The 25,614-nt window shown below is 28.4% G+C and overlaps 1 protein-coding gene across 1 annotated transcript in view; it reads left to right on the top strand.

Annotated features, from left to right (window-relative positions):
* The window catches only part of LOC141343806 (uncharacterized), a 34,797-nt gene that overhangs the window by 1,466 nt on the left and 7,717 nt on the right, over positions 1-25,614 (top strand). The window contains exons 2-7 of the mRNA XM_073848458.1: positions 127-157; positions 228-322; positions 4,106-4,178; positions 14,706-15,080; positions 20,293-20,467; positions 23,396-23,537. Coding sequence (XP_073704559.1) covers positions 127-157; positions 228-322; positions 4,106-4,178; positions 14,706-15,080; positions 20,293-20,467; positions 23,396-23,537 — 891 coding nt within the window. The remainder of the gene's footprint in view (positions 1-126; positions 158-227; positions 323-4,105; positions 4,179-14,705; positions 15,081-20,292; positions 20,468-23,395; positions 23,538-25,614) is intronic.

Here is a 25,614-nt window from a genome sequence, read left to right as displayed (position 1 = left end):
TTTACTATACCATTGTCGGTAAAGTACATGCATAAATAGCTATGGGAATTAAGACACAGTCAGTATTGTATTTTATAAATCTCATCATTTTCTCCTTTTTTTGTCTTTTCTCTGCTCTCTACACAGGATGGCTTGTGTCGGCGCTGCTGGGCTGCAGGTTCTAGCAGTTTTGCTCATTTTCTCAGCACAATGTGGTGAGTTCTGGTTTACTCTTTCTCTTACAACAGCTTTTGAACCAAAACAGGACCTCATGGTGTACGGGGCCGCTCACTCAGGTCATGTTCTTGCATTCAATAACAGCTGGAAAGAGCAACATGACATGGTGTTAGCATAACGTGAAGCTGATGACTATCAGTGGTTCTCAAAGGCCCACAGTTGTCCAGATTTTGCTGGTATTTCTGCTGTAATTATGACAGAGCTGTAGCTTATTTCGTCTGTAAGAACACAAAAGATGTTTTAAAAAGAAGTTTTTACAATGAAAAACTGACAAAATTGCTTTTTTTTTCTTTCTTAAAGATTATATTCACACCTGAGATTAAGATTTTAGTTGACAATGTCTGGATGTTTAGTTGCAGTCAATGAAAACTGATGAAATTGTAGTCATATTTTAGCCCTGTTCAATCATGCTGTGTGAATTTAAACAAAAAAGGTTCTTCTATTTCATTGTGAAGCACCTTTATTTTTAAGAGTGTAGATACAACTAGATGAATAAAGTTTGATGACAAACTTTACATTTGTCTTGAAAAAGCCATGAGAGGTTGAAAAAATTTTAATAGCTTGAAGTAGTTCTAAAGTTTAAAGTGTTTAAAATGTTTTGAAGGCAATAAAGTCCATCAGAAAAATAGACAACCAGACAACATGATGAGCATGTTACTAATATGTTGCTAGTATGTTACTAGCATGATTAGTAAGTTACGAGCATGTTGCTAGCATGGTTAACATGTAACTAGCATGATTAGCAAGTTACTAGCAAGAATTTAACATGATTGGCAAGTTACCAGCATGTTGCTAGCATGATTAATATGGTACTAACATGTTCTTAGCATGATTAGCAAGTTACTAGCTTGTTTCTTACATGATTAGCATTTTCTTAGCATTATTGTTACTAGCATGTTTCTAGCATTTTCTTAACATTATTAGTGTTACTAGCATGTTTCTAGCATAATTAGCATGTTACTACCATGTTGTTAACATGATTAACAAGTTACTAGCATGTTTCTAGCATTAATAGCAAGTTATTAACATGTTTCTAGCATGAGTAGCATGTTACTAGCATGTTCTTAGCATGATTAACAAGTTACTAACATATTGCTAGCATGTTTCTAACACAATTAGCACGTTGCTAGCATGTTTTTCACATGGTTAGCATGTTACCAGCATGTTGCTAGCATGTTTGTAACAACGATTAGCATGTTGCTAGCATGTTTTTCCACATTATTAGCATGTCGCTAGCATGTTGTTAACATGATTAACAAGTTACTAGCATTTTTTCTAGCATGATTAGCAAGTTACTAGCATGTAACTAACATGTTCTTAGCATGATTAGCATGTTACTAACATGTTCTTAGCATGATTAACAAGTTACTAACATGTTGCTATCATATTTCTGACACGATTAGCATGTTGCTAGCATGTTTTTCCACATGATTAGCATGTCGCAAGCATGTTGTTAACATGATTAGCATGTTGCTAGCATTTTTTCCCCACATGATTAGCATGTTACTAGCATGTTCTTCGTTTGATTAGCAAGTTATAATGTAAGTTTAGTCAACTTGAAATGTTAAGTTGTACTAAGTGACAACTTAGATGTTCGAGTTGACTAAACAAAAAATAAAAAACAGGTTTGTTAAACTTAAAAGTGCACTGAAAAAAAACAATTTGTTGAGTCAACTTAAAATAATTTGTTACCCCGCTGTCTTAAAATTTTAATTTCAGTCAACCTTAAAAACAAGTTTAGTCTTACTAAGTGACAACTTAGATGTTTGAGTTGATTCAACTAAAAAAATTAAGGCAGCCGGGTAACAAACAGCACTTTTAAGTTTAACAAACCAAATTTTTTGTTTAGTCAACTCGAATATCTAAGTTGTCACTTAGTACAACTTAACATTTCACGTTGACTAAACTTATTTGAGTGGACTGAACTTAAAATTATAAGGCAGCAGTGTAACTAATTATTTTAAGTTGACTCAACAAATTGTGTTTTTTTTAAGAGTGTAGTATTTCCACAATGTAAAAAAACAATTTGTTGAGTGAACTTAAAATAATTTGTTACCCCGCTGCCTTAAAATTTTAAGTTCAGTCAACTTTAAAAACAAATTTAGTCTTACTAAGTGACAACTTAGATATTTGAGTTGATTCAACTAAAAAAAATTAAGGCAGCCGGGTAACAAACAGCACTTTTAAGTTTAACAAACCAAATTTTTTGTTTAGTCAACTCGAATATCTAAGTTGTCACTTAGTACAACTTAACATTTCACGTTGACTAAACTTATTTGAGTGGACTGAACTTAAAATTATAAGGCAGCAGTGTAACTAATTATTTTAAGTTGACTCAACAAATTGTGTTTTTTTTAAGAGTGTAGTATTTCCACAATGTAAAAAACAATTTGTTGAGTGAACTTAAAATAATTTGTTACCCCGCTGCCTTAAAATTTTAAGTTCAGTCAACCTTAAAAACAAGTTTAGTCTTACTAAGTGACAACTTAGATATTTGAGTTGATTCAACTAAAAAATCGAAGGCAGCCGGGTAACAAACAGCACTTTTAAGTTTAACAAACCTAATTTTTTGTTTAGTCAACTCGAATATCTAAGTTGTCACTTAGTACAACTTAACATTTCACGTTGACTAAACTTATTTGAGTGGACTGAACTTAAAATTATAAGGCAGCAGTGTAACTAATTATTTTAAGTTGACTCAACAAATTGTGTTTTTTTTAAGAGTGTAGTATTTCCACAATGTAAAAAACAATTTGTTGAGTGAACTTAAAATAATTTGTTACCCCGCTGCCTTAAAATTTTAAGTTCAGTCAACCTTAAAAACAAGTTTAGTCTTACTAAGTGACAACTTAGATATTTGAGTTGATTCAACTAAAAAATCGAAGGCAGCCAGGTAACAAACAGCACTTTTAAGTTTAACAAACCAAATTTTTTGTTTAGTCAACTCGAATATCTAAGTTGTCACTTAGTACAACTTAACATTTCACGTTGACTAAACTTATTTGAGTGGACTGAACTTAAAATTATAAGGCAGCAGTGTAACTAATTATTTTAAGTTGACTCAACAAATTGTGTTTTTTTTAAGAGTGTAGTATTTCCACAATGTAAAAAACAATTTGTTGAGTGAACTTAAAATAATTTGTTACCCCGCTGCCTTAAAATTTTAAGTTCAGTCAACCTTAAAAACAAGTTTAGTCTTACTAAGTGACAACTTAGATATTTGAGTTGATTCAACTAAAAAAATCGAAGGCAGCCGGGTAACAAACAGCACTTTTAAGTTTAACAAACCTAATTTTTTGTTTAGTCAACTCGAATATCTAAGCTGTCACTTAGTACAACTTAACATTTCACGTTGACTAAACTTATTTGAGTGGACTGAACTTAAAATTATAAGGCAGCAGTGTAACTAATTGTTTTAAGTTGACTCAACAAATAGTGTTTTTTTTTTGTTGTTGTTTTTTTAACAGTGTAGTATTTCACTGTAAAAAAAAAAAATTGTTGAGTCAACTCAAAATAATTTGTTGCCCCGCTGCCTTAAAATTTTAGGTTCAGTCAACCTTAAAAAAAAGTTTAGTCTTACTAAGTGACAACTTAATTTTTTTAGTTGAATCAACTCAAATAACTAAGGCAGCCGGGTAACAAACAGCACTTTTTTAGTACAACTTAACATTTTGCGTTGACTAAACTTATTTGAGTGGACTGAACTTAAAATTATAAGGCAGCAGTGTAACTAATTATTTTAAGTTGACTCAACAAATTTTTTTTTTTTTTTTTTTTTTTTTTTCACAGTGTAGAAGGAGTTTTTTTAAAACATCATGCTTGTGTTTAAATGAATGCTGTAGCAGGAGAAATGTTCTTGTTTGACTGGTGTTAGTGTTCCGTGTGTCAGGAGCAGCAGCGTGTCGACCAGTCTGATGTGGCGTATAACCGCAGGCTCGCTATAGATGCTGCTTCTCTGGCAGGTTCTTTGTGCTGCTGCTGAATATCTCCGTCAGGCCTGAGCGCTCGTAACCCGTCCGTCACCTCTGAGAATCCCTCCTACCGCTTAAACACATCAGTCTGTGTGTGTGAGTGAGCGAGTGCAGAATGCTTCATAGGCCAAATGTTTTCACTGGCAGCTTCAGTCAGCGGCTCTTTCATTAGGCTCTTTAGTGATGGGTGGCCGCTTTGAAGGATGATGGGAAATCACTCCCTCCTGCCAGGACGATTTATGCCCCCTGTACACTCAGACCTGCCCTCTTTAGAACGGACTTCAGGATATATGACAGGCACAAAGCTGCTGTTCACTAAGAGGCTACTGGTTAAATGTAAAAACTGGTAAATTCTGTGAAAAAGAAGATATTTTGAAGAAAAAAACAACCCTGTTGACTTTGCAGGAATTTTATTTTTAAGAAATGTGTCATTGCTCAATAGTGCCAATGCAACATTTGTATGTCTTTTTTCATGTTTTTATACTTTTTTTAAATAAAAATATTTAGCTTACATTTTATTTATTTCCATTTTAGTTTTAGTAATTTTAGTACTTTAACTTAAACATTTCATTTCTTTTTATGTGCTTTTTATTTTTATAAAAATATTTTATTTATTTTAGTATTATTTATATGGTTATAGTATTTATGAATATTTTGAAGTACCTGTCAGGTATTTATTTAATATTATATTTTATTAATTTTTTATACAAATATTTAGCTTGTTATTTCCATGTTAGTTTTAGTAATTTTAGTACTTCAACTTAAGCTGAAAATTGTATTTAATTTCTTTTAATGTGCCTTTGTCCTTTTTATTTTTATTTTACTTAAATATATTTAATTTATTTTAGTATTATTTATATGGCAGTTATAGCATTTATGAATATTTTGAAATACCTTTTATTTTCGGTTATTTTCTTTTAATTATTAGACATTTTATGTGCTTTTATCCTTTTTTATTAGTTTTTGTAATAAAAAATATTTAACTTTATATTTATTTGCATTTTAGTTTTAGTAATTTTCGTACTTCAACTTAAACGTAAAAAATTTGTTTTCATTTAATTTATTTTTATGGGCTTTTCTTCTTTTTCCTTTTCTTTTTTATGAAAATATTTCATTTATTTTAGTATTATTTATACACAATTATAGTATTTATGAATATTTTGAAATACCTTTTATTTTTTCAGTTATTTTAGTTTAAGTTTTAGAAATGTTATGTGCTTTTATCCTTTTTTATTAGTTCTTGTAATAATTTAATTTAACTTTAATTTATATTTATTTGCATTTTAGTTTTAGTAATTTTAGTACTTCAACTTAAACTTAAAATTGTTTCATTTCATTTGTTTTTATGTGCTTTTAATTTTTTATGAAAATATTTGTATTATTTATATACAGTTATAGTATTTATGAATATTTTGAAATACCTTTTATTTGTCGGTTATTTTAATTTAAGCTTTAGACATTTTATGTGCTTTTATGCTCTTTATTATTATTTTGTATTAATTTTTGTCATATAGTTTTATACATAAAATATTTTTATTTAGCTTTCATTTATATTTACCTCCAATTCGGTAATTTTAGTACTTCAACTTTAACTTATTTTATTTTTTGTCATTTTGTTTGTGTCCTTTTTAGTAGTTTTTTTTTTTTTTTAATATAAAAATAGCTTTAATTTATATTTATTTTAGTTTTTTGTTATTATTATACTTTAACTTTTTTTTCATTTAGTGCCAGTCATTTTAGTTATTTCATCATTTAGTGTTTTAGCTTTAATTTATGTTTATTTCAGTTTTAGTTTCATTAGTCATTTTGTTGTGTTTTTGTCCTTTTTAGTAGTTTTTTATTGACATTTTTCTTTAGCTTTAATTTACATTAATTTCAGTTTAAGTAATTTTAGTACTTCAACTTGAGCTTATTTTATTTTATTTAGTTCCCAAGGTGACATTTCAAAGTTTTTAATGTAATATTTATGTTTTATTTCAGGTTTATTTTAATTAATGTAAATTATTTGAGCAGTTTTCATTGTAGTTTTAGCTAACAATAGCAGCACTGATTCTGGCATTGCCTTATTCACAACGGCCATGCATTTCTGCCATAACATGCGTTTTTGGCACTAACGAGGTGTCTTATAGGCGACATGCTGCTGCTGCCTGTCTTTTGGATCAGCGTTGGTCCTGTGCCTCTTTAAACTGCTGTCTCTATGGGCAGCTCCTGAGCTTTCAGCAGATCAGCAGTGCTTTGTGAATGTTTGGACGGCTGGCGACTGGAATCAGATTTAACGTATCGAGCCAAGCAGCAAACCCCCGTCCTCCCGTCGCTCCTGGTTACCGAGCAGCGGTTGCCATGGTTATGATGGTGAGGCTGAGAGGTGTAAACTACTGCAGGTGCTGCGGCTGTGTTTATGTGTGCGTGTGTGCGTGTGTGTGTGTGTGTGTGTGTGTGTGTGTGTGTGTGTGTGTGTGTGTGTGTGTGTGTGCGCGTGTGTGTGGAGCTGGAAAGGTTATTCACTTAATACATTCATCTGTAACCCCCCTCTGGGAGTCTATTGGGAATGAATGTGTGTGTGTTTGAGAGAGAGAGAGTGTATTACCTACTGTGTCCGATGGCATCTTATTTATGAAAGCCGCTGGAGGGATTGATTTTGTGACGTGTGTAAATGTGAATGTGCTGTTTGTCATGTTTGCTGTATGTGCGACAACATGAACAGCTCATATTTCACACTAAAATTAAGAATAAAAATAAAAATCAAATTTGAACTGCTATTAAAAATTAATGCATTAATAAATGCATTAAAAATAAAAATATAGTATATATTTATTTGCATGTAAGCTTTATTTTTATGAAAATATTTTTAGGTATTTTAGTATTATTTATATACGGTTATATTATTTATTAATATTTTTAAATGTCATTTATTTTTTGTTTTTTTATTTAATTTAAGTTTAAGAAATTGTATGTGCTTTTTCTCTTTTTTTCGTTTTATATATATAAATATTTAGCTTTAATATATATTTATTTACATTTTTGTTTTAGTAATAATTTTAAATACCTTTACTTTTTTTCAGGAGTTTAAATTTAATTTAGGTTTAAAAAAAATAATGTGATTTGTATTTTTTTATTAGTTTTATATAAAATAAATAAAAATATTTACCTTTAATTTAAAATTATTTACATTTTAGTTTTAGTCATTTTTGTACTTCAACTTAAACTTAAAATGTTATTTCATTTAGTTGCCAAAGCAGCATTTTTTGTCCTTTTTTTTATGTGCTTTTGCCTTTTTAATTTTTTTAATAAAAAAAATATTTGTATTCATTTTAGTATTATTTATATACAGTTTATATAAGTTTAAGAAATTGTATGTGCTTTTTCTTTTTTATTCATTTTTATTTTTAAATACCTTTTATTTTTTCAGGTATTTACATTTAATTTAGGTTTTAAAAATGTTTTTGTATTATTATTTTTTTTTATAAAAAATATTTACCTTTAATTTATATTAATTTACATTTTAGTTACTTTAACTTAAAATGCTATTTCATTTAATTGTCAGTGCAACATTTTTTGTATTTTTATGTGCTTTTGCCTTTTTAATTTTTTAATGAAATTATTTTGTAAATATTTGAAATACCCTTTTTGTTGTTTTTTTATTTAATTTAAGTTTTAGAAATTGATTGTGCTTTTCCTTTTTTATTCGTTTTTTTAAATAAAATAATTTAATATAATATTTTTTTATAAAACCTTTAATTATTCAGCTTTCATTTATACTTACTTTAGTTTTAGTAATTCAACATAATATTAAAAGAAAAATATAAATGCATAAATAAATGCATTAAAAATGAATAAATATTATACAGTATAATAATTTGCATGTAAATGCATGCAATTTTTATTTGCATGCAATTATTATAAAATTATTCTGATGAGTTATTAAACAATGATAATAAAATGATGAGGATATAATAAAATGTAAATTGTATTTTAAGTTTTTTTCCATAATTTATACTCATGTAAATAGTTTTTACACAAATAAGAGTAAAAACAGATTACATACAGTATTTAGAATCAACATGCAATATGCTAATGTTAATTAAAGTAGGAAATTGCCTTCACTTTCTTTATGCAAATGATGATTTATTTTATTTTTGTGGTAAGTCAGATGTGTTTTGGTGGAATTCAGCCATATGTGTTTGAGCTACGTCTCATTAAGAAGCAAAATTACTTGGTTTTTGTGCAAAGACAAGCCCGTGGGGGGTGAATGGAGACCATCTAAATGCAGATTTGAGCTTTCATCACTTATATCATTATTCAAACGCTGGGATATACACTCATCCCTAAATCCATATGGAATGAAGGAGCTGCAATTGATTTTCTATGCATTTCCTGTTACAGATTGTTCAGGTAGCAGCGGAGAGCGTGGATTTGGGAGATTATATTGCATGTTCATCTTCCCTCTCACTTAAAGCAATATTCCAGGTTATTTACATTTGCATATCTGTGGACGGCATCTGTGCGTGAAAGCCAGTGGGAAATCTGTTTACAGTAATACACTTCCAACGCAAGCCTAGCAGGCAGGTCATCACAAATAAATGTTTAAGATACGGAAATATCAGTGTTTTAACAGTAAAACCAATTTAGAAACTGCTGTGATTAAAATCTTTGTCAGATTGTGAGAATAAATCATCAAGGGTGCATTTATTTGATATAACTGACTTCTATGTCAATATCTGTTAAAATGTAATTTATTTCTGTGATCAAACCTCAATTTTCAGCATCATTACTTTAGTCTTCAGTGTCACATGTCCTTCATCCTCCACAGAAATCATTCTAATATGCTGATTTGCTGTTCAAGTAACATTTCTGATTATTATCAATGTTAAAAAGCTACAAACTCGATCGTAATGCACAATATTTCCATCTAGCATGTATTTTGCGCTGTAGCTTGTCATATTAATGAAGTTGGATGTTATGTTTGGAATGAAAATATTGATGTTTTATTTGTAAACATCATACTCTTTCAGCTTATTTGAGTTAATTTAATAAAACTAGCGAGCTAAGCCAGTAGTAGTGCTGACAGTGTCGTGTAAACATGGCTGCAGACTCGAAAAGCGGAAGAACAGACGAACTGAATCAACTGAGTGAGTCATTTACGCTGGAAACGCTTCAAACTCATGACCTAAATCATTCAGTTCAAGCGATTCAGTGGTAAAAAAACACAGATCAAGCAAGACATTTTTGGATTTCAACATCCCTTGTAATTTTAAAAAGCACGTAAAGTGATGGGTGAAACAGAGCTTTGCAAAACTCTAAATCAGTTAAACCATTGCATCGCAAGCATTGCAAAATAATTCAGTGTTTCGAAGCGCTCCGATCAAATCACAAATCATTTGATTTAAATAAGAAACTTCGGAGCGGGTTCTCCAGTCATTTGATGTAGATCAACATTGCAGCGTGGATCGCAAATCATTTGATTCAAATCTGGACTTTGGAGCATGGATCATAAGATCTGAATTTCGGATCGCAAATCATTTGAATCGGGAATCCGGAGCACGGATCTGGAATCTTTTAAATAAGATCCGAACTATGGATTGCGGATCGCGAATCATTTGAATCAAGACTTCAGAGCATGGATCGCGAATTATTTTATTACGAATACGAATCACAAATCTTTTGATTAAGATCTGAACTATGGACCACGGATCGCAGATCATTTGAATTGGGACTTAAGAGCGCGGATCACGAATCATTTGATTATGATCCAAATTTCGGATCGCAAATCATTTGAATCGGGAATCCGGAGCACGGATGGTGAATCTTTTAATTAAGATCCAAACTAGGACTGCCGATCGTGAATCATTTGATTAAGATCCGAATTTCAGATCTTGAATCATTTGAATCGGAAAGCCGGAGCAGGGATTGCAAATAATTTGAATAAGATCTGAACTTTGGAGTGCGAATCATTTGATTAAAATCAGAATTTCGGGTCGCGAATCATTTGATTATGATCCAAATTTCGGATCGCAAATCATTTGAATCGGGAATCCGGAGCACGGATGGTGAATCTTTTGATTAAGATCTGAATTTCGGATCTTGAATCATTTGAATCGGAAAGCCAGAGCACAGATTGCGAATCATTTGAATAGGAACTTCGGAGCACGAATCATTTGATTAATATCCAAATTTCGGATCGAGATTCATTTGAATCTGCAATCCGGAGCATGGATTGCGAATCTTTTGATTAAGATCTATGGACCACGGATTGCGGATCATTTGAATTGGGACTTAAGAGCGCGGATCACGAATCATTTGATTATGATCTGAATTTCGGATTGCAAATTATTTGAATCGGGAATCCGGAGCAAGGATCGCGAATCTTTTAATTAAGATCCGAACTAGGACTGCCGATCGTGAATCATTTGATTAAGATCCGAATTTCAGATCTTGAATCATTTGAATCGGAAAGCCGGAGCAGGGATTGCAAATCATTTGAATAAGATCTGAACTTCGGAGCGTGAATCATTTGATTAAAACCAGAATTTCGGGTCGCGAATCATTTGATTCAGATCAGAATTTCGGATCGAGATTCATTTGAATCGGCAATCCGGAGCATGGATTGCGAATCTTTTGATTAAGATCCAAACTACGGATTGTGCATTGTGAACCATTTGAATCGGGACTTCAGAGCACAGATCGGGAATCTTTTGATTAAGACCCGATCTATGGACCGTGGATCGCGAATCATTTGAATCGGGACTTTAGAGCATGGATCGCGAATCATTTGATTAAGATCCGAACTTCGGAGCGTGAATCATTTGGATTGGGACTTTAGAGCACGAATCAAGAAGAAGAATCAAGAACAAGAAAAAAGAAGAAGAAGAAAAAAAAGAATCCCGAATCATTTGATTAATATAGGAACTTTGAATCAAGACTTCGGAGCTAAGATCGCAAATCATTTGATTAGGATCGGAACTCCGGAGCGTGTTTTGCAAATCTTTTTTTCTTTTTCTTTTTAAGTATGAAACACCAAACCATTCAGGCTGTAAAGTTATAAAAACAAAACAAAGAAAAAGAGAAAATAGGCTACAAATCCCTTAAGAAAATTAGGCTAACCATGATTTACTGTCACTTTTGATCAATTCAGTGCATGAATAAATGTATACATTTCATACTGATGCCAACCTTTTAGTTGATAGTGTACATCTTTAAACTTGTTCCATGATTAAATATTCACTTGGCATCTTTAACAAAAATACAAGCTTCATATTTCAAACCCTCTTTAAACTCGAATAACTGTATTACTGTAAACAGTTTCAGTATACAGTCTGGGGAATTAAAGAGGTTGAAATAATTGCCTGGTGACTAAAAACATACCAACTGTCCCATACTTGAGTTATAAATAACCTAGTGTTGTTTTCCAATAATTGACTGAATAATGGTGTTGCATCTTCATATTTATAGTGGATCTGTCTCTTCTCTTGGGTTTTGTTCATTAGATTTTTGCATTGCAACAAATTCTTGACTGTTTGTACTGTGTCTACAGTCCATCAGTGTTTATTCTGATTCATACTGGGATGAAACAAAAGTGAAGCTGCTGGCAGATACTTAAAATCCTTCAGATCCACATGAACACACATCAGACTGAGATCCAGTTCATAGGAGTGTCTATCAATATGATGGAGTTCAGCTGTAGAATATCTTTCTTTTCAAAAAGTCCCATTGTTAGAAGAGCAAACTCACTTGCGTGTCAATTTGGGAGCCGACGCTTCACAGATCATCTTTGTGTTATTCCTCTCACATCTCTGAAGTGTTTGGAGAGTTTCAGCTGATTTAATGAACTGCGCTGAGATCCAGAGCAGACGCTCAGGCTGGAGAACAAATATTATTCATGTGTTTTCTGTGTTTGAGGACATTACAAAAGCCGTTTCTGTAATAATCTGTTGGGTTTTGTGAGGAACAGTGAACTGGACTTTTCTTTGACCCTTTTTGACCCTATTTGCTTTCTTAAATCACACTCATGTTCAGATTGTGAATGATTCATCTGTGTATTTGCCAAGTTTTTGCCTTTATAATCTTTAATCAAAATATAATAACTCCAGCTCTGAAACGACTTTTATCTTCAGCTGACATCTGGACTCAATGGGTTATATTGAGTATAAAATGTATTTAAAAATGTTTTTATGTTTTTAATGTTTCTATTCAGAAAATATATTAATGGACATTTTTAAAAGGTTTCTCCTGGAATAATTTTACAATTTCATAAATAAATAAATATTTATTAATGTTATCCAATATTGTCAAGTCAAAGTTATCATCCCTAACTAGCACTTTATATTATTTATTGGTTCAAACATCTATGTATGTATTTATTAACTTCTAATTTTCAAAATCACTAAAATTGTATAACTTAATTACATAAATATTACCTAAAATAAACATTTTGTATTTTTTTATTTATATTTATTTTAGTTTTTTTTATTAATTTTAGTACTTCAAACTTCTTTTATTTTAGTTAGTTGCTAAAGCAAATCTTCTAACATTTTATTACTTAATTACATAAATATTAACTAAAATAAAATAAACATTTTGTATTTTTTATATTTATTTTAGTTTTTTTTGTACTTTAAACTTCTTTTATTTTAGCTAGTTGCCAAAGCAAAATTTATAATTTTCAAAATTGCTAAAATCTTATTACTTAATCACATAAATGTTAACTAAAATAAAATAAACTTTTTGTTTTTTATATTTACATTTTAGGTTTTTTTTTGTAATAAATTGTAGTATTTCAATCTTCTTTTAATTTATTAAAATAATTACTAAAAAATAAAACTAAAAAATAAAACATTTTTTTACTTAATTGAAGAAATATTAACTAAAATAAAATTACATTTTGTATTCTTTTTGTATTTTGTATATTTATATTTATTTTAGTAAATGTATAAACTTTTTTTGCCAAAGCAAAATATCTAATTTTCAAATTAGCAAAAATGTTATTACTTAATAATTACATAAATATTAATTCAAATAATTAAAATTTTTTGTATTTTTTTATATATATATTTATATTTTAGGTATAGGTTTTTTTGTAATTATTTTAGTATTTCAAACTTCTTTTATTTTATTAAAATAATTATTAAAAAAATAAAACGATTAGTTTTTTTTTTACTTAATTACATAAATATTAATTAAAATAAAATAAACTTCTTGTATTGTGTATATTTACATTTATTTTCGTTTTTTTTTTTTTTTATGAATTTTAGTACTTTAAACTTCTTTTATTTCAGCTAGTTCTCAAAGCAAATTTTTTTTTTTTTTTTTCAACTTCCAGCTTTGGTTAATATTTTTAATATTTTATTTATTTTCTAATACAAAAATAACACTGTCAAATAGCTATTTTAAGCTTTGGCTAATATTTTAAATATTTTAAATATTTTATTTATTTTCTAATACAAAAATAACACTGTTGAATAGCTATTTTAAGCTTTGGCTAATATTTTTTAATATTTTAAATATTTTATTTATTTTCTAATATAAAAATAACACTGTTAAATAGCTATTTTAAGATTTAGTTAATATTTTTAATATTTTATTTATTTTCTAATACTAAAATAACACTGTTAAATAGCTATTTTAAGCTTTAGTTAATATTTTTAATATTTTATTTATTTTCTAATACTAAAATAACACTGTTAAATAGCTATTTTAAGCTTTAGTTAATATTTTTAATATTTTTAATATTTTATTTATTTTCTAGTATAAAAATAACACTGTCGAATAGCTATTTTAAGCTTTGGCTAATATTTTAAATATTTTAAATATTTTATTTATTTTCTAATACAAAAATAACACTGTCGAATAGCTATTTTAAGCTTTGGCTAATATTTTAAATATTTTAAATATTTTATTTATTTTCTAATACTAAAATAACACTGTTAAATAGCTATTTTAAGCTTTAGTTAATATTTTTAATATTTTATTTATTTTCTAATACTAAAATAACACTGTTAAATAGCTATTTTAAGCTTTAGTTAATATTTTTAATATTTTAAATATTTTATTTATTTTCTAGTATAAAAATAACACTGTCGAATAGCTATTTTAAGCTTTGGCTAATATTTTAAATATTTTATTTATTTTCTAATATAAAAATAACACTGTTAAATAGCTATTTTAAGCTTTAGTTAATATTTTAAATATTTTATTTATTTTCTAATACTAAAATAACACTGTTAAATAGCTATTTTAAGCTTTAGTTAATATTTCAAATATTTTATTTATTTTCTAATACTAAAATAACACTGTTAAATAGCTATTTTAAGCTGCTGTAAAGCCATTTTGCACCATGCACTATGTCACTTAATATTTTATTTTGAGGCATCAGTCTATTTAATTGCGTATATGAAACCTGCTTGTCCTGCTAGAGATTAATGTAAAATAAAACGTTAAAAGAAGACTATTATTGTGAGTGAACATTAACATTAACCTGAGACACCAGAAACTATTTAAACAGCAATCTCTCTGTTCTCTCAGGTGTGATTTGGGCTGAGACTCCGGTGACGGTCCGGAGAGTGACCCATCCTCCCCTGCGGCGTCCATTAGCCGACTCCGCCCTCCTCCCGTGTGTGTTCACCCTGCCGGCCGCCCTCGTCCCGGGACACGGCCCGTACATCCACTGGACCCGCGGCTCCGGAGCGCAGGAGAGGACGGTGCTGTCGGCGCGGGACGGGGTGGTCAGGGTGCACCAGGCGTACGCGGGTCGGGTCGGTCTGCCCGGATACTCCGCCGACCCCCTTAACGCATCACTGGCGCTTTCCCAGCTGCGCTCCAATGATTCCGGGACGTTCCAATGCCACGTCGCCCTGGGAGAAAACTACGAGCAGGATACGGTCAACCTGGAGGTCACAGGTGAGATCTGAACCGGCCGGAAATCATCTGCTAATGAAGCCGACTGATTTAATATTCAATTATTGTACTTTTCCTGGACTGTTTCATACATATTTGAAAGGATTACACATTCATCTCTGGATAAATGATGGTTCTTGAAATAGTGTTAACTAAAACTATTCAAAATTGTTTTCTGTAATTGTAATAAAGCTGAAATAAAATGCAATATAAAGATTTGGTCAGTAACTTTAAGATAAAAATTTCTAAGAAAATTTAAAATGAACTGAAATAAGATTAAACTAAAGTACTAAAATTAATAAAATAAAATGGTATTCGTTAATTACATAAATATGAACTGGAGTAAAACAACTTTTGTATTTTTTATATTTATATTTATTTTAGTTTTTTTTTTTATAATTTTGAACTTCAAGCTTCTTTTATTTCAGCAAAAAAGTACAGTTTTGGTTAATATTTTTAATTTATTTTATAGGATTACACACATCTCTGGATAAATGATAGTTCTTGAAATAGTGTTAAATAAAACTATTCAAAATTGTTTTTCTTTAAAATGATATTTAAAGATTGGGTGAATAACTTTAAGATAAAAATTTCTAAGAACATTTTAAAATGAACTGAAATAAGATTAAACTAAAGTACTAAAATGAATAAAATTAAATGGTATTAGTTAATTACATAAATATGAACTAAAATAAAATGACTTTTGTGTTTTTTATATTTATATTTATTTTAGTTTTTTTATTATTAATTTTGAACTTCAAGCTTCTTTTATTTCAGCAGAAAATACAGTTTTGGTTAATATTTATTTTATAGGATTACACACATCTCTGGATAAATTGATGGTTCTTGAAATAGTGTTAACTAAAACTATTCAAAATGGTTTTCTGTAATTGTAATGAAGCTGAAATAAAATGCAATATAAAGATTTGGTCAGTAACTTTAAGATAAAAATTTCTAAGAAAATTTAAAATGAACTGAAATAAGATTAAACTAAAGTACTAAAATTAATAAAATAAAATTGCATTCGTTAATTACATAAATATGAACTGGAGTAAAACAACTTTTGTATTTTTTATATTTATATTTATTTAAGTTTTTTTTTTTTATTAATTTTGAACTTCAAGCTTCTTTTATTTCAGCAAAAAAGTACAGTTTTGGTTAATATTTTTAATTTATTTTATAGGATTACACACATCTCTGGATAAATGATAGTTCTTGAAATAGTGTTAAATAAAACTATTCAAAATTGTTTTTCTTTAAAATGATATTTAAAGATTGGGTGAATAACTTTAAGATAAAAATTTCTAAGAACATTTTAAAATGAACTGAAATAAGATTAAACTAAAGTACTAAAATTAATAAAATAAAATGGTATTAGTTAATTACATAAATATGAACTAAAATAAAATGACTTTTGTGTTTTTTATATTTATATTTATTTTAGTTTTTTATTATTAATTTTGAACTTCAAGCTTCTTTTATTTCAGCAAAACATAGTTTTGGTTAATATTTATTTTATAGGATTACACACATCTCTGGATAAATTGATGGTTCTTGAAATAGTGTTAATTAAAACTATTCAAAATTGTTTTCTGTAATTGTAATGAAGCTGAAATAAAGTGCAATATAAAGATTTGGTCAGTAACTTTAAGATAAAAATTTCTAAGAAAATTTTAAAATGAACTGAAATAAGATTAAACTAAAGTACTAAAATGAATAAAATAAAATGGTATTAGTTAATTACATAAATATGAACTAAAATAAAACAACTTTTGTGTTTTTTATATTTATTTATTTTTTATTATTAATTTTGAACTTCAAGCTTCTTTTATTTCAGCAAAAAATACAGTTTTAGTTAATATTTATTTTATAGGATTACACACATCTCTGGATAAATTGATGGTTATTGAAATAGTGTTAACTAAAACTATTCAAAATTGTTTTCTGTAATTGAAGTGAAGGTGAAATTAAAATGATATTTAAAGATTGGGTGAGTAACTTTAAGATAAAAATTTCTAAGAAAATTTAAAATGAACTGAAATAAGATTAAACTAAAGTACTAAAATGAATAAAATATAATGGGATTAGTTAATTACAAAAATAAAACGACTTTTGTGTTTTTTTATATTTATATTTATTTTAGTTTTTATTATTAATTTTGAACTTCAAGCTTCTTTTATTTCAGCAAAAAATACAGTTTTGGTTAATATTTATATTATAATTATTTTATAATTAAATTCAATTAAATTATATTTTCATAAATTATATTTTTATAATTATTAATACTAATGTTTTTTTATCATTTTGTAATATTTACACAATAATAGTTATTAATAATAGTAATTTTATTTATTTAGCACTTTTCACAGTGGACATCTTTATAGAAAATCACTGCAGTAATAATGTCTTCTGTAAGGTCCTAATTTAGCAGTTCATTAAAAAGAAAATTACAGCTTAATATATTTGTCTGTAAACACCCAGCGAGTGAGTTAAAATCATTATGAAAGTCATTTTGCATGGCTAAAGTGTACCGTGAGCAAATGCGGACCCAGAGCGCCGGTTTTCAGATAAACATTGCAGAAAAGCGTGGGCTCGTTAAGAGTCCAGGAGTCTGCTGTGAATTAATTACCTTCTCATTAGATCCTTTCAGACTGTCAATATCATATTCATTTCAGCTTTTTCCCTCGTTTCCTGTCTAACTTTAGCTCAGCTTTATTTTTATTTTCATCTGAGGCTCTCATTAACTGCTTAATTGACTGTAACTCTTTAATTAGAGCGCTGAGATTGATTACCTGCGAACGAGGGCTGCTGTGAATTCTGAGGAAAACAGGTGACGCCTAATGAGGGAAATTACACTAAACCGCAAATAAATCAGCTTAAATGTTCTACATAATGTGTGTGCTGTAAAAGACAATTAATATTCAGTAATATTATTAATTTAATGTGCTGACACTATCAGATGAAAACTAAATTTGAAGTGAAATTCTGACAGATGATAATGTCTGATAATGACACTAACTTTGCAGCATTGACACTGTTATTGAACTAAATTGAATCAACATTGATCTAAATAATGACATTGATGTCTTCAGTAGAGCTGCTTTATAGAGTTGATTTAATATTCAATTATTGTACTTTTCCTGGACGTTTTACACATTTTTATAGCATTGCACACATTTAAGGATAAATTATGGTACTTGAAATAGTCGTTATTGTTAACTAAAACTATGAAAAATAGTGTTTGTTAAAAAACAAAAAACAAACTTTAAGTCAGAAATGAATAAAATTAAAAACAAACTGAAATAAGTTTAAGGTGAAGTACCAAAACTAATAAAACTGAAATTAAAAGAAGTAAAGAAATCGTTAAAATCTAAAAAAAAAAAAAAATTTACTAAAGCACACACAATAATAATAAGTAATAATTAAAATAAATATATTTAATAATAGAAAAAAATATAAAAACAAAAATAATTTAAATATATTGTTAATATAATAATAATAATAACAATAATAATAATAATAATAATAATAATAATAAACAGTAATAATTTATTGTTGTAGTTGTTGTAAATAAAAATAATATGCATTTAAAATAATAAATATAATAATAACCATTATATTATTAATACTTATAATAATAATAATATTAATTGATATAATTTTTATATTATTTGTATATTAGGTTTTAATTTTATGTATTCAATATTTATTTATTAAACATGTAAGGTAAATAATATACTATTAAGTATACTATGTATTAAATAAATTTGAATACAAAAATATAATGTAATGTAGAATCTTAATACATAGTATGCAAATAAAATAGTAAAATAATAACAATAATTGACTAAAGCACACACAATAATAATTAGTAATTAAAGTAAATATATTTAAAAATAGAAAAAATATTTTACAAAATATTTCAATAATAAAAGTAATAATAATAATAATAATTTATTGCTGTAGTTGTTGTTGTAAATAAAAATAATAAGCATTTAAAATAATAAATATAATAATAATCATTATATTCATATTTAATATGCATTGATATTATTTGTTATTAATTTTATATTGTTTTAATTTTATGTATTCAATATGTATTATTTACTAAATAAATACATAAGGTAAATAATATACTATTAAGTATACTATGTATTAAATAAATTTAAATAAAATTATATAATTTAATGTAGAATCTTAATACATAGTATGCAACTAAAATAGTAAAATAATAACAATAATAATTGTATTTTTTATACTTTTTTAAATACAATTATTACGTTTTTTTTTTTTTTTTTTTTTGCAAACCGGGGGGAACTCAAACTTGATTGTAACCTGGAATTTTTTTTATAAATAGTAATTAAAGTAATCAATCAAAATATTTAAATAATAACAATAATAATAAGCATTTTGAATTGTAGCAGCTGATGTTGTAAATGAAAACATAATCATTTAAAATAATAAATATTATAATAATACTCATTATAATTATTAATACTTACGCATATATACATATAGCATTATTATTATTATTATTATTATTATTTATGTTTTTTTTTTACAAACTGAGGGACGAGTCAAACTTGATTGTAACCTAGAAAACAATTTAAATGTGTAATAAAGTAATCATTAAAAATATTAATAATCATAATATTAGTTTATTATTGTTATAGTTGTTGTTGTAAATGAAAATAATAAACATAACAAAAGTCATTGTGAAACTACTAATACTTAATTAATAATAAAAGTTAGAATAATAATAATACTTTTAATTAATATTATATATTAACATTTTAAATATTTTGTTAATACTTTTTTTGTAATAAGTCTACACAAATTACAGGAGAAGTCAAGCTTTATTGTAACCTGGAACACAAATTTAATTAAAAATTAAAATAATAATAAAAAATATTTATAGTAATAATAATAAATAATAATGTTTTATTGTTATTATTATGGTTGTTCTTATTGTTAATAATAATAATAATAATTTAAAATAATATTTTTATAATACATTTAAATAATACTTTTACTGATTAATATTAACCTAAACCCTTCTAATCTAAACTGATCTTTGAAAGAAAAAGGTATAAGAAAAAAAGAGAAAAACACATTAATATTGACCATTTCTCATCCTCAGTGCTTGTCTTTGACTGTCCTTGGGTTGTTTTCTCTTGTTGAGTGACTGAGGGTTAATATTTGTGTGTGTTTTCAGGTGTGGTGTTTCACTACCGTTCTCCCGCGGACCGTTATTCGCTGTCGTTCCCGGAGGCCGTTCGAGCGTGTGAGGAGAATTCTGCCGAGGTCGCGACCCCTGAGCAGCTGTGGGCGGCGTTTCACTCCAGCATGAACAGCTGTGCGGCCGGATGGCTCAAAGACCAGAGCGTCAGGTCAGACGGACAACATGTTGCTCGCTTTCAGCCTTTATCGCAGTCATATTTACATAATTACATATTTATTTAGTGCATAATATACTTAAAGAGGGTCATCGGATGCAAAACTCACTTTTCCATGTTGTTTGAACATTAATGTGTGTTGGCAGTTTGTGTACACAATCACCCTACAATGATAAAAATCCACCCAGTGGTATTTTTTAAATCTTTAAAGCAACACTCCACTTTTTTTTGCAAATAGGCTCATTGTCCAACTCCCCCCGAGTTAATAAGTTGATTTTTACCGTTTGGAAATCTATTCAGCCGTTCTCCTGTTCTGGCAATATCACTTTAAGCATAGCTTAGCATAGATCATTGAATCCTATTAGACCAATAGCATTGCGTTCAAAAATGACCAACGAGTTTCGATATTTGTTGTATTTAAAACTTGACTCTTCTGTAGTTATATTGTGTACTAAGACCGGTGGAAATGCAAAGCTGCGGGTTTCTAGGCTGATAAGATTAGGAACTACACTTCCATTTCGGCGTAATAGTCAAGGAAGTTTGCTGCTGTAATATGGCCGAAGCAGGCGGAATATTATCAGAAATGAGTTCCCAGCTAGTTTAGCATTTGCACATGTGCTGCGTGGAATTACTGCTCCTGCTTCGGTCATATTACGGCAGCAAACTTCCTTGACTATTACGCCGGAATCAAAGTGTAGTTCCTAATCTTATCAGCCTAGAAACTCACAGCTTTGCATTTCCACCGGTCTTAGTACACGATATAACTACAGAAGAGTCAAGTTTTAAATAGGACAAATATCGAAACTCGTTGGTCATTTTTGAACGCGATGCTATTGGTCTAATAGGATTCAATGATCTATGCTAAGCTATGCTAAAAGTGATATCGCCAGAACAGGAGAACGGCTGAATGGATTTCCAAACGGTAAAACTCAACTTATTAACTCGGGGGGAGTTGGACAATGAGCCTATTTCCAAAAAAAGTGGAGTGTTCCTTTAAAAGTAATATCCCCTTTTTAAAATCAGCTCATTCTCAGCTTTTTGTGGGTGTGACGACACACAGACAGAGGCCCCTCCCACGATAGTTGATTGACACGAGCGCCTTACCTTAGACCCGCCCTCACCGAGCTCAAACAGTCCGACTCCGATCGCCATTGTGTGTAAACGCAAGTAAACATTACGGCTCATAATCCCACATTAGAGAGGGGCGGGGCCAGCAGAGCTTATTTGCATTTAAAGGGACCATGCAATAAAATGAGTTGATATTTTAGCTGATTTTGAAGGTAAAAGGGTGTTTTGTTATTATTACTACTATTGAGAATTTTCAACCAAAGTATATTAGAGACTTTTCATTAAGACCCTAAAGAATCATAATATGGACTTGTGGAAAATGGGCATCCGATGACCCCTTTAATAATATATTATTAAGTTGGCTTAAGAAACCAATTTACTGAAATCCCTGACCGAGTGTGCTGTGTATTTTCTATCTTTTCTAATCATGCTAGTAACATGTTAAGCATACTGGAAACATGATAGCAACATGTTAATAATGCTAGTAACTTTCTAATCATGCTAGCAACGTGCTAATAATTTGCTAATCATGCTAGCAACATGCTACTGACATGCTAATCATACTAGAAACATGTTAGCAACATTCTAATAATGTTAACAACATGCTAGTAACATGTTAAGCATACTGGAAACATGATAACAACATGTTAATAATGCTAGTAACTTTCTAATCATGCTAGCAACATGCCAAAAACTTGCTAATCATGCTAGCAACATGCTACTGACATGCTAATCATACTAGAAACATGTTAGCCAAATTCTAATAATGCTAGCAACATGCTACTGACATGCTAATCATACTAGAAACATGTTAGCAACATTCTAATAATACTAGCAACATGCTAGTAACTTGCTAATCATGGTAACAATTTGCTAGTAACATGTTAATCAGGCTGGAAACATGTTAGCAACATGATACTCATGGTAAAAACAAGCTAACAACATGTTAATAACTTGCTAATTATGCTGAAAACATGTTAGTAGCATGTTAAGCATACTGAAAACATGTTAGTAAAAAGGTTAATCGTGCTAGCAACATGCTAGTAACTTGCTAATAATGGTAACAACATGCTAGAAACATGTTAATCAGGCTGGGAACATGCTAGCAACATACTAGTAACATGCTACTCATGCTAGACAAATGTTAGCAACATGCTACAAACATGTTAGTTACATGCTTATCATTCTAACAACATACTAGTCACATGCTAATAATGCTAGCAACATGCTAATTATGCTAAAAACATGCTAGTAACATGTTAATCATACTAGAAACATGCTAGCAACATGTTAATCATGTTAGCAACATGCTACTGACATGCTAATCAGGCTGGGAACATGCTAACAACATACTAGTAACATGCTACTCATGCTAGAAAATGGATAACAACATGCTTATCATGTTAGCAACATGCTAATAACAAGCTAATCATTCTAACAACATACTAATGACATGTCAATAATGCTAGCAACATGCTAGTAACTTGCTAATCATGCTAACAACATGCTACTCATGCTAGTAATATGTTAGTAACATGTCAAGCATAACTCAACCGTAAAACTTTTAGAACCTTTTAGTCCAGATTTCTCAAGCCAAAGTTTGTCTTGACATTTTTTTATTTAGTATATATATATATATATATATTTTTTTTTTATTTTTTTTTGTAAATAACAAATAAAAAATACATAATTACACACATAGATAAAATACATTGATTTTTTTTGTAAATAAATAATACAATTGCAGTGAAATTATTTATTTGCATTTTTATGACAGCACAGCTTTATTTACAGTACATATGGATATCTGGGTTCAGACAGTTTTCACAATGCAGATGTTTCTCCTCTCCACAGGTATCCCGTACAGAGACCTGAGCTCGGTTGCTATGGACACGCAGAGTTTTCTCAAGGGGTTAGAAATTATGGGAAACGGGATCCTTCGGAATTGTTTGATGTTTACTGTTTCGCCAATGAAATACAAGGTGAGATTCCGAAAACATGATTACTGTGGGAAAATGGGATCAGTCAAATGTGTTTCAAACCATATACAACTATTGTATTAATAATAGTATGAATGTAGTTGGATGTGGATTGAAACACTAAATAATTGTAAAGTAAATTTAATTAAATTAAATGTAATATTATATTTTTATTGTATATTAACTATTTATTTACTAAATAATAAAATAATATGCTATTAAGTATACATTTAAATGTAGTAACAATGTATAATTGTAAATAATATACTATTAAGTTTACTAAATAAATGTAAATTAAAAACTGATCTAAAAGAAAATTTTATAATTTATAATATAGTTTTTTTAATCGCGATTAATCGCATGGTTGTCATGAGTTAACTCGTGATTAGTCGCACATTTTTATTTTTATTCTAAATCTACCTTAAATAATACTTTTTAAAGTTTTTAATACTATAATCAACATTGGCATGGACAAATATGGATGCTTTAAGCAAATATGTGACCCTGGACCACAAAACCAGTCTTAAGTCGCTGGGGTATGTTTGTAGCAATAGCCAAAAATACATTGCATGGGTCAAAATTATTGATTTTTCTTTTATGCCAAAAATCATTAGGAAATTAAGTAAAGATCATGTTCCATGAAGATTTTTTGTAAAATTCATATTGTAAATGTATCAAAATGTAATTTTTGATTAGTAATATGCATTGTTAAGAACCTAATTTGGACAACTTTAAAGGTGATTTTCTCAGGATTTTGATTTTTTTGCACCCTCAGATTCCAGATTTTCAAATAGATGTATCTCGCCCAAATATTGTCCTATCCTAATAAACCATACATCAATAGAAAGCTTATTTACTGAGCTTTCATATTATATATACATATCAGTTTTGTAAAATTTAACCTTATGACTGGTTTTGTGGTCCAGGGTCACATATGTGTTTATTATCAGTGAAACCATACTCGACATAGAGCATGAAGACTAACTTGTTTCAAAGGTCATAGATGTTTTTCAAATAACTTGTTCATGTCTATTAGACACATGAAAAAAGAACATAGAAACACCAGGTTCCCATTACTTCTCTTTCTTTGCACTGAGCAATTTACTTACACAAGCCTGTTTACATCATTTTCAGGACAGGGCAGCTCACTTCTGAACATGTACATTTATTATTACATTTGTTTGCCTCTCGGTGCCCACATACTGTCATTTGATGCAGCCAAGTTCTCAACAAAACTGTTTCCATTGTTATAATTTAATATTTCTGTTATCAGACAACCAAAGTAATATGAAATAAGAACTGAAAAAAATCCTGTGCGGCAGTTTTCCCAAACAGAATATGCGTGCTGCGTTAATAAAATTAGTGCCGTTAAAATGAATTTGCGTCAACGCGCTATTAACGCGTTAATTTTGACAGCCCTAATATATATATATATATAATTTTATTTTTTCTATATATATATATATAACATATTATATTTATTATTATTATTATTATTATTATTATTAATAATAATAATAATAGTATATTATGTTTTAATATTATGTATTTAATATTTATTGTTTAGTAAATACATATATACAATTATTTTTAATGTATATTAACTTTATTTACTAAATAACTACATAAAATACTATGAAGTATACATTTAAATGTAGTAATAATTTTATGTATACTCATAAATAATATACTATTAAGCTTACTATGTACTAAATAAATACATTTGAAACAAAAAATATATATAAATTTAATTTTCTAAATTCAATTATACACTTTTAATTAAAAGTATAATAAATTATTATTATTATTATTATTATTATTATTATTATTTAATAACAATGTTACAGCAAATTTTCTCTAACTAATATATATATATATATATAATTTGTAGTAATAGTAGTATTTATTATTTAGTAGTATTTAATAGTAGTAGTATTTATTATTTACTAAATAAATACATAAACTAAATAACATAGTATTGCGTTTACTATGCACTAAATAAATTTAAATTAAAAGCTAATTTAATGTAAAATATTAATGTATAATATGCAATTAAACTAGTAAAATAATAACAATAATAATTTTATTTTTTAT

This window comes from Garra rufa, chromosome 10 (assembly GCF_049309525.1).
Source record: "Garra rufa chromosome 10, GarRuf1.0, whole genome shotgun sequence".
Taxonomy (NCBI): domain Eukaryota; kingdom Metazoa; phylum Chordata; class Actinopteri; order Cypriniformes; family Cyprinidae; genus Garra; species Garra rufa.
Note: the sequence above shows the minus strand (reverse complement) of the source record. Positions and strands in the feature narration are given on the sequence as shown.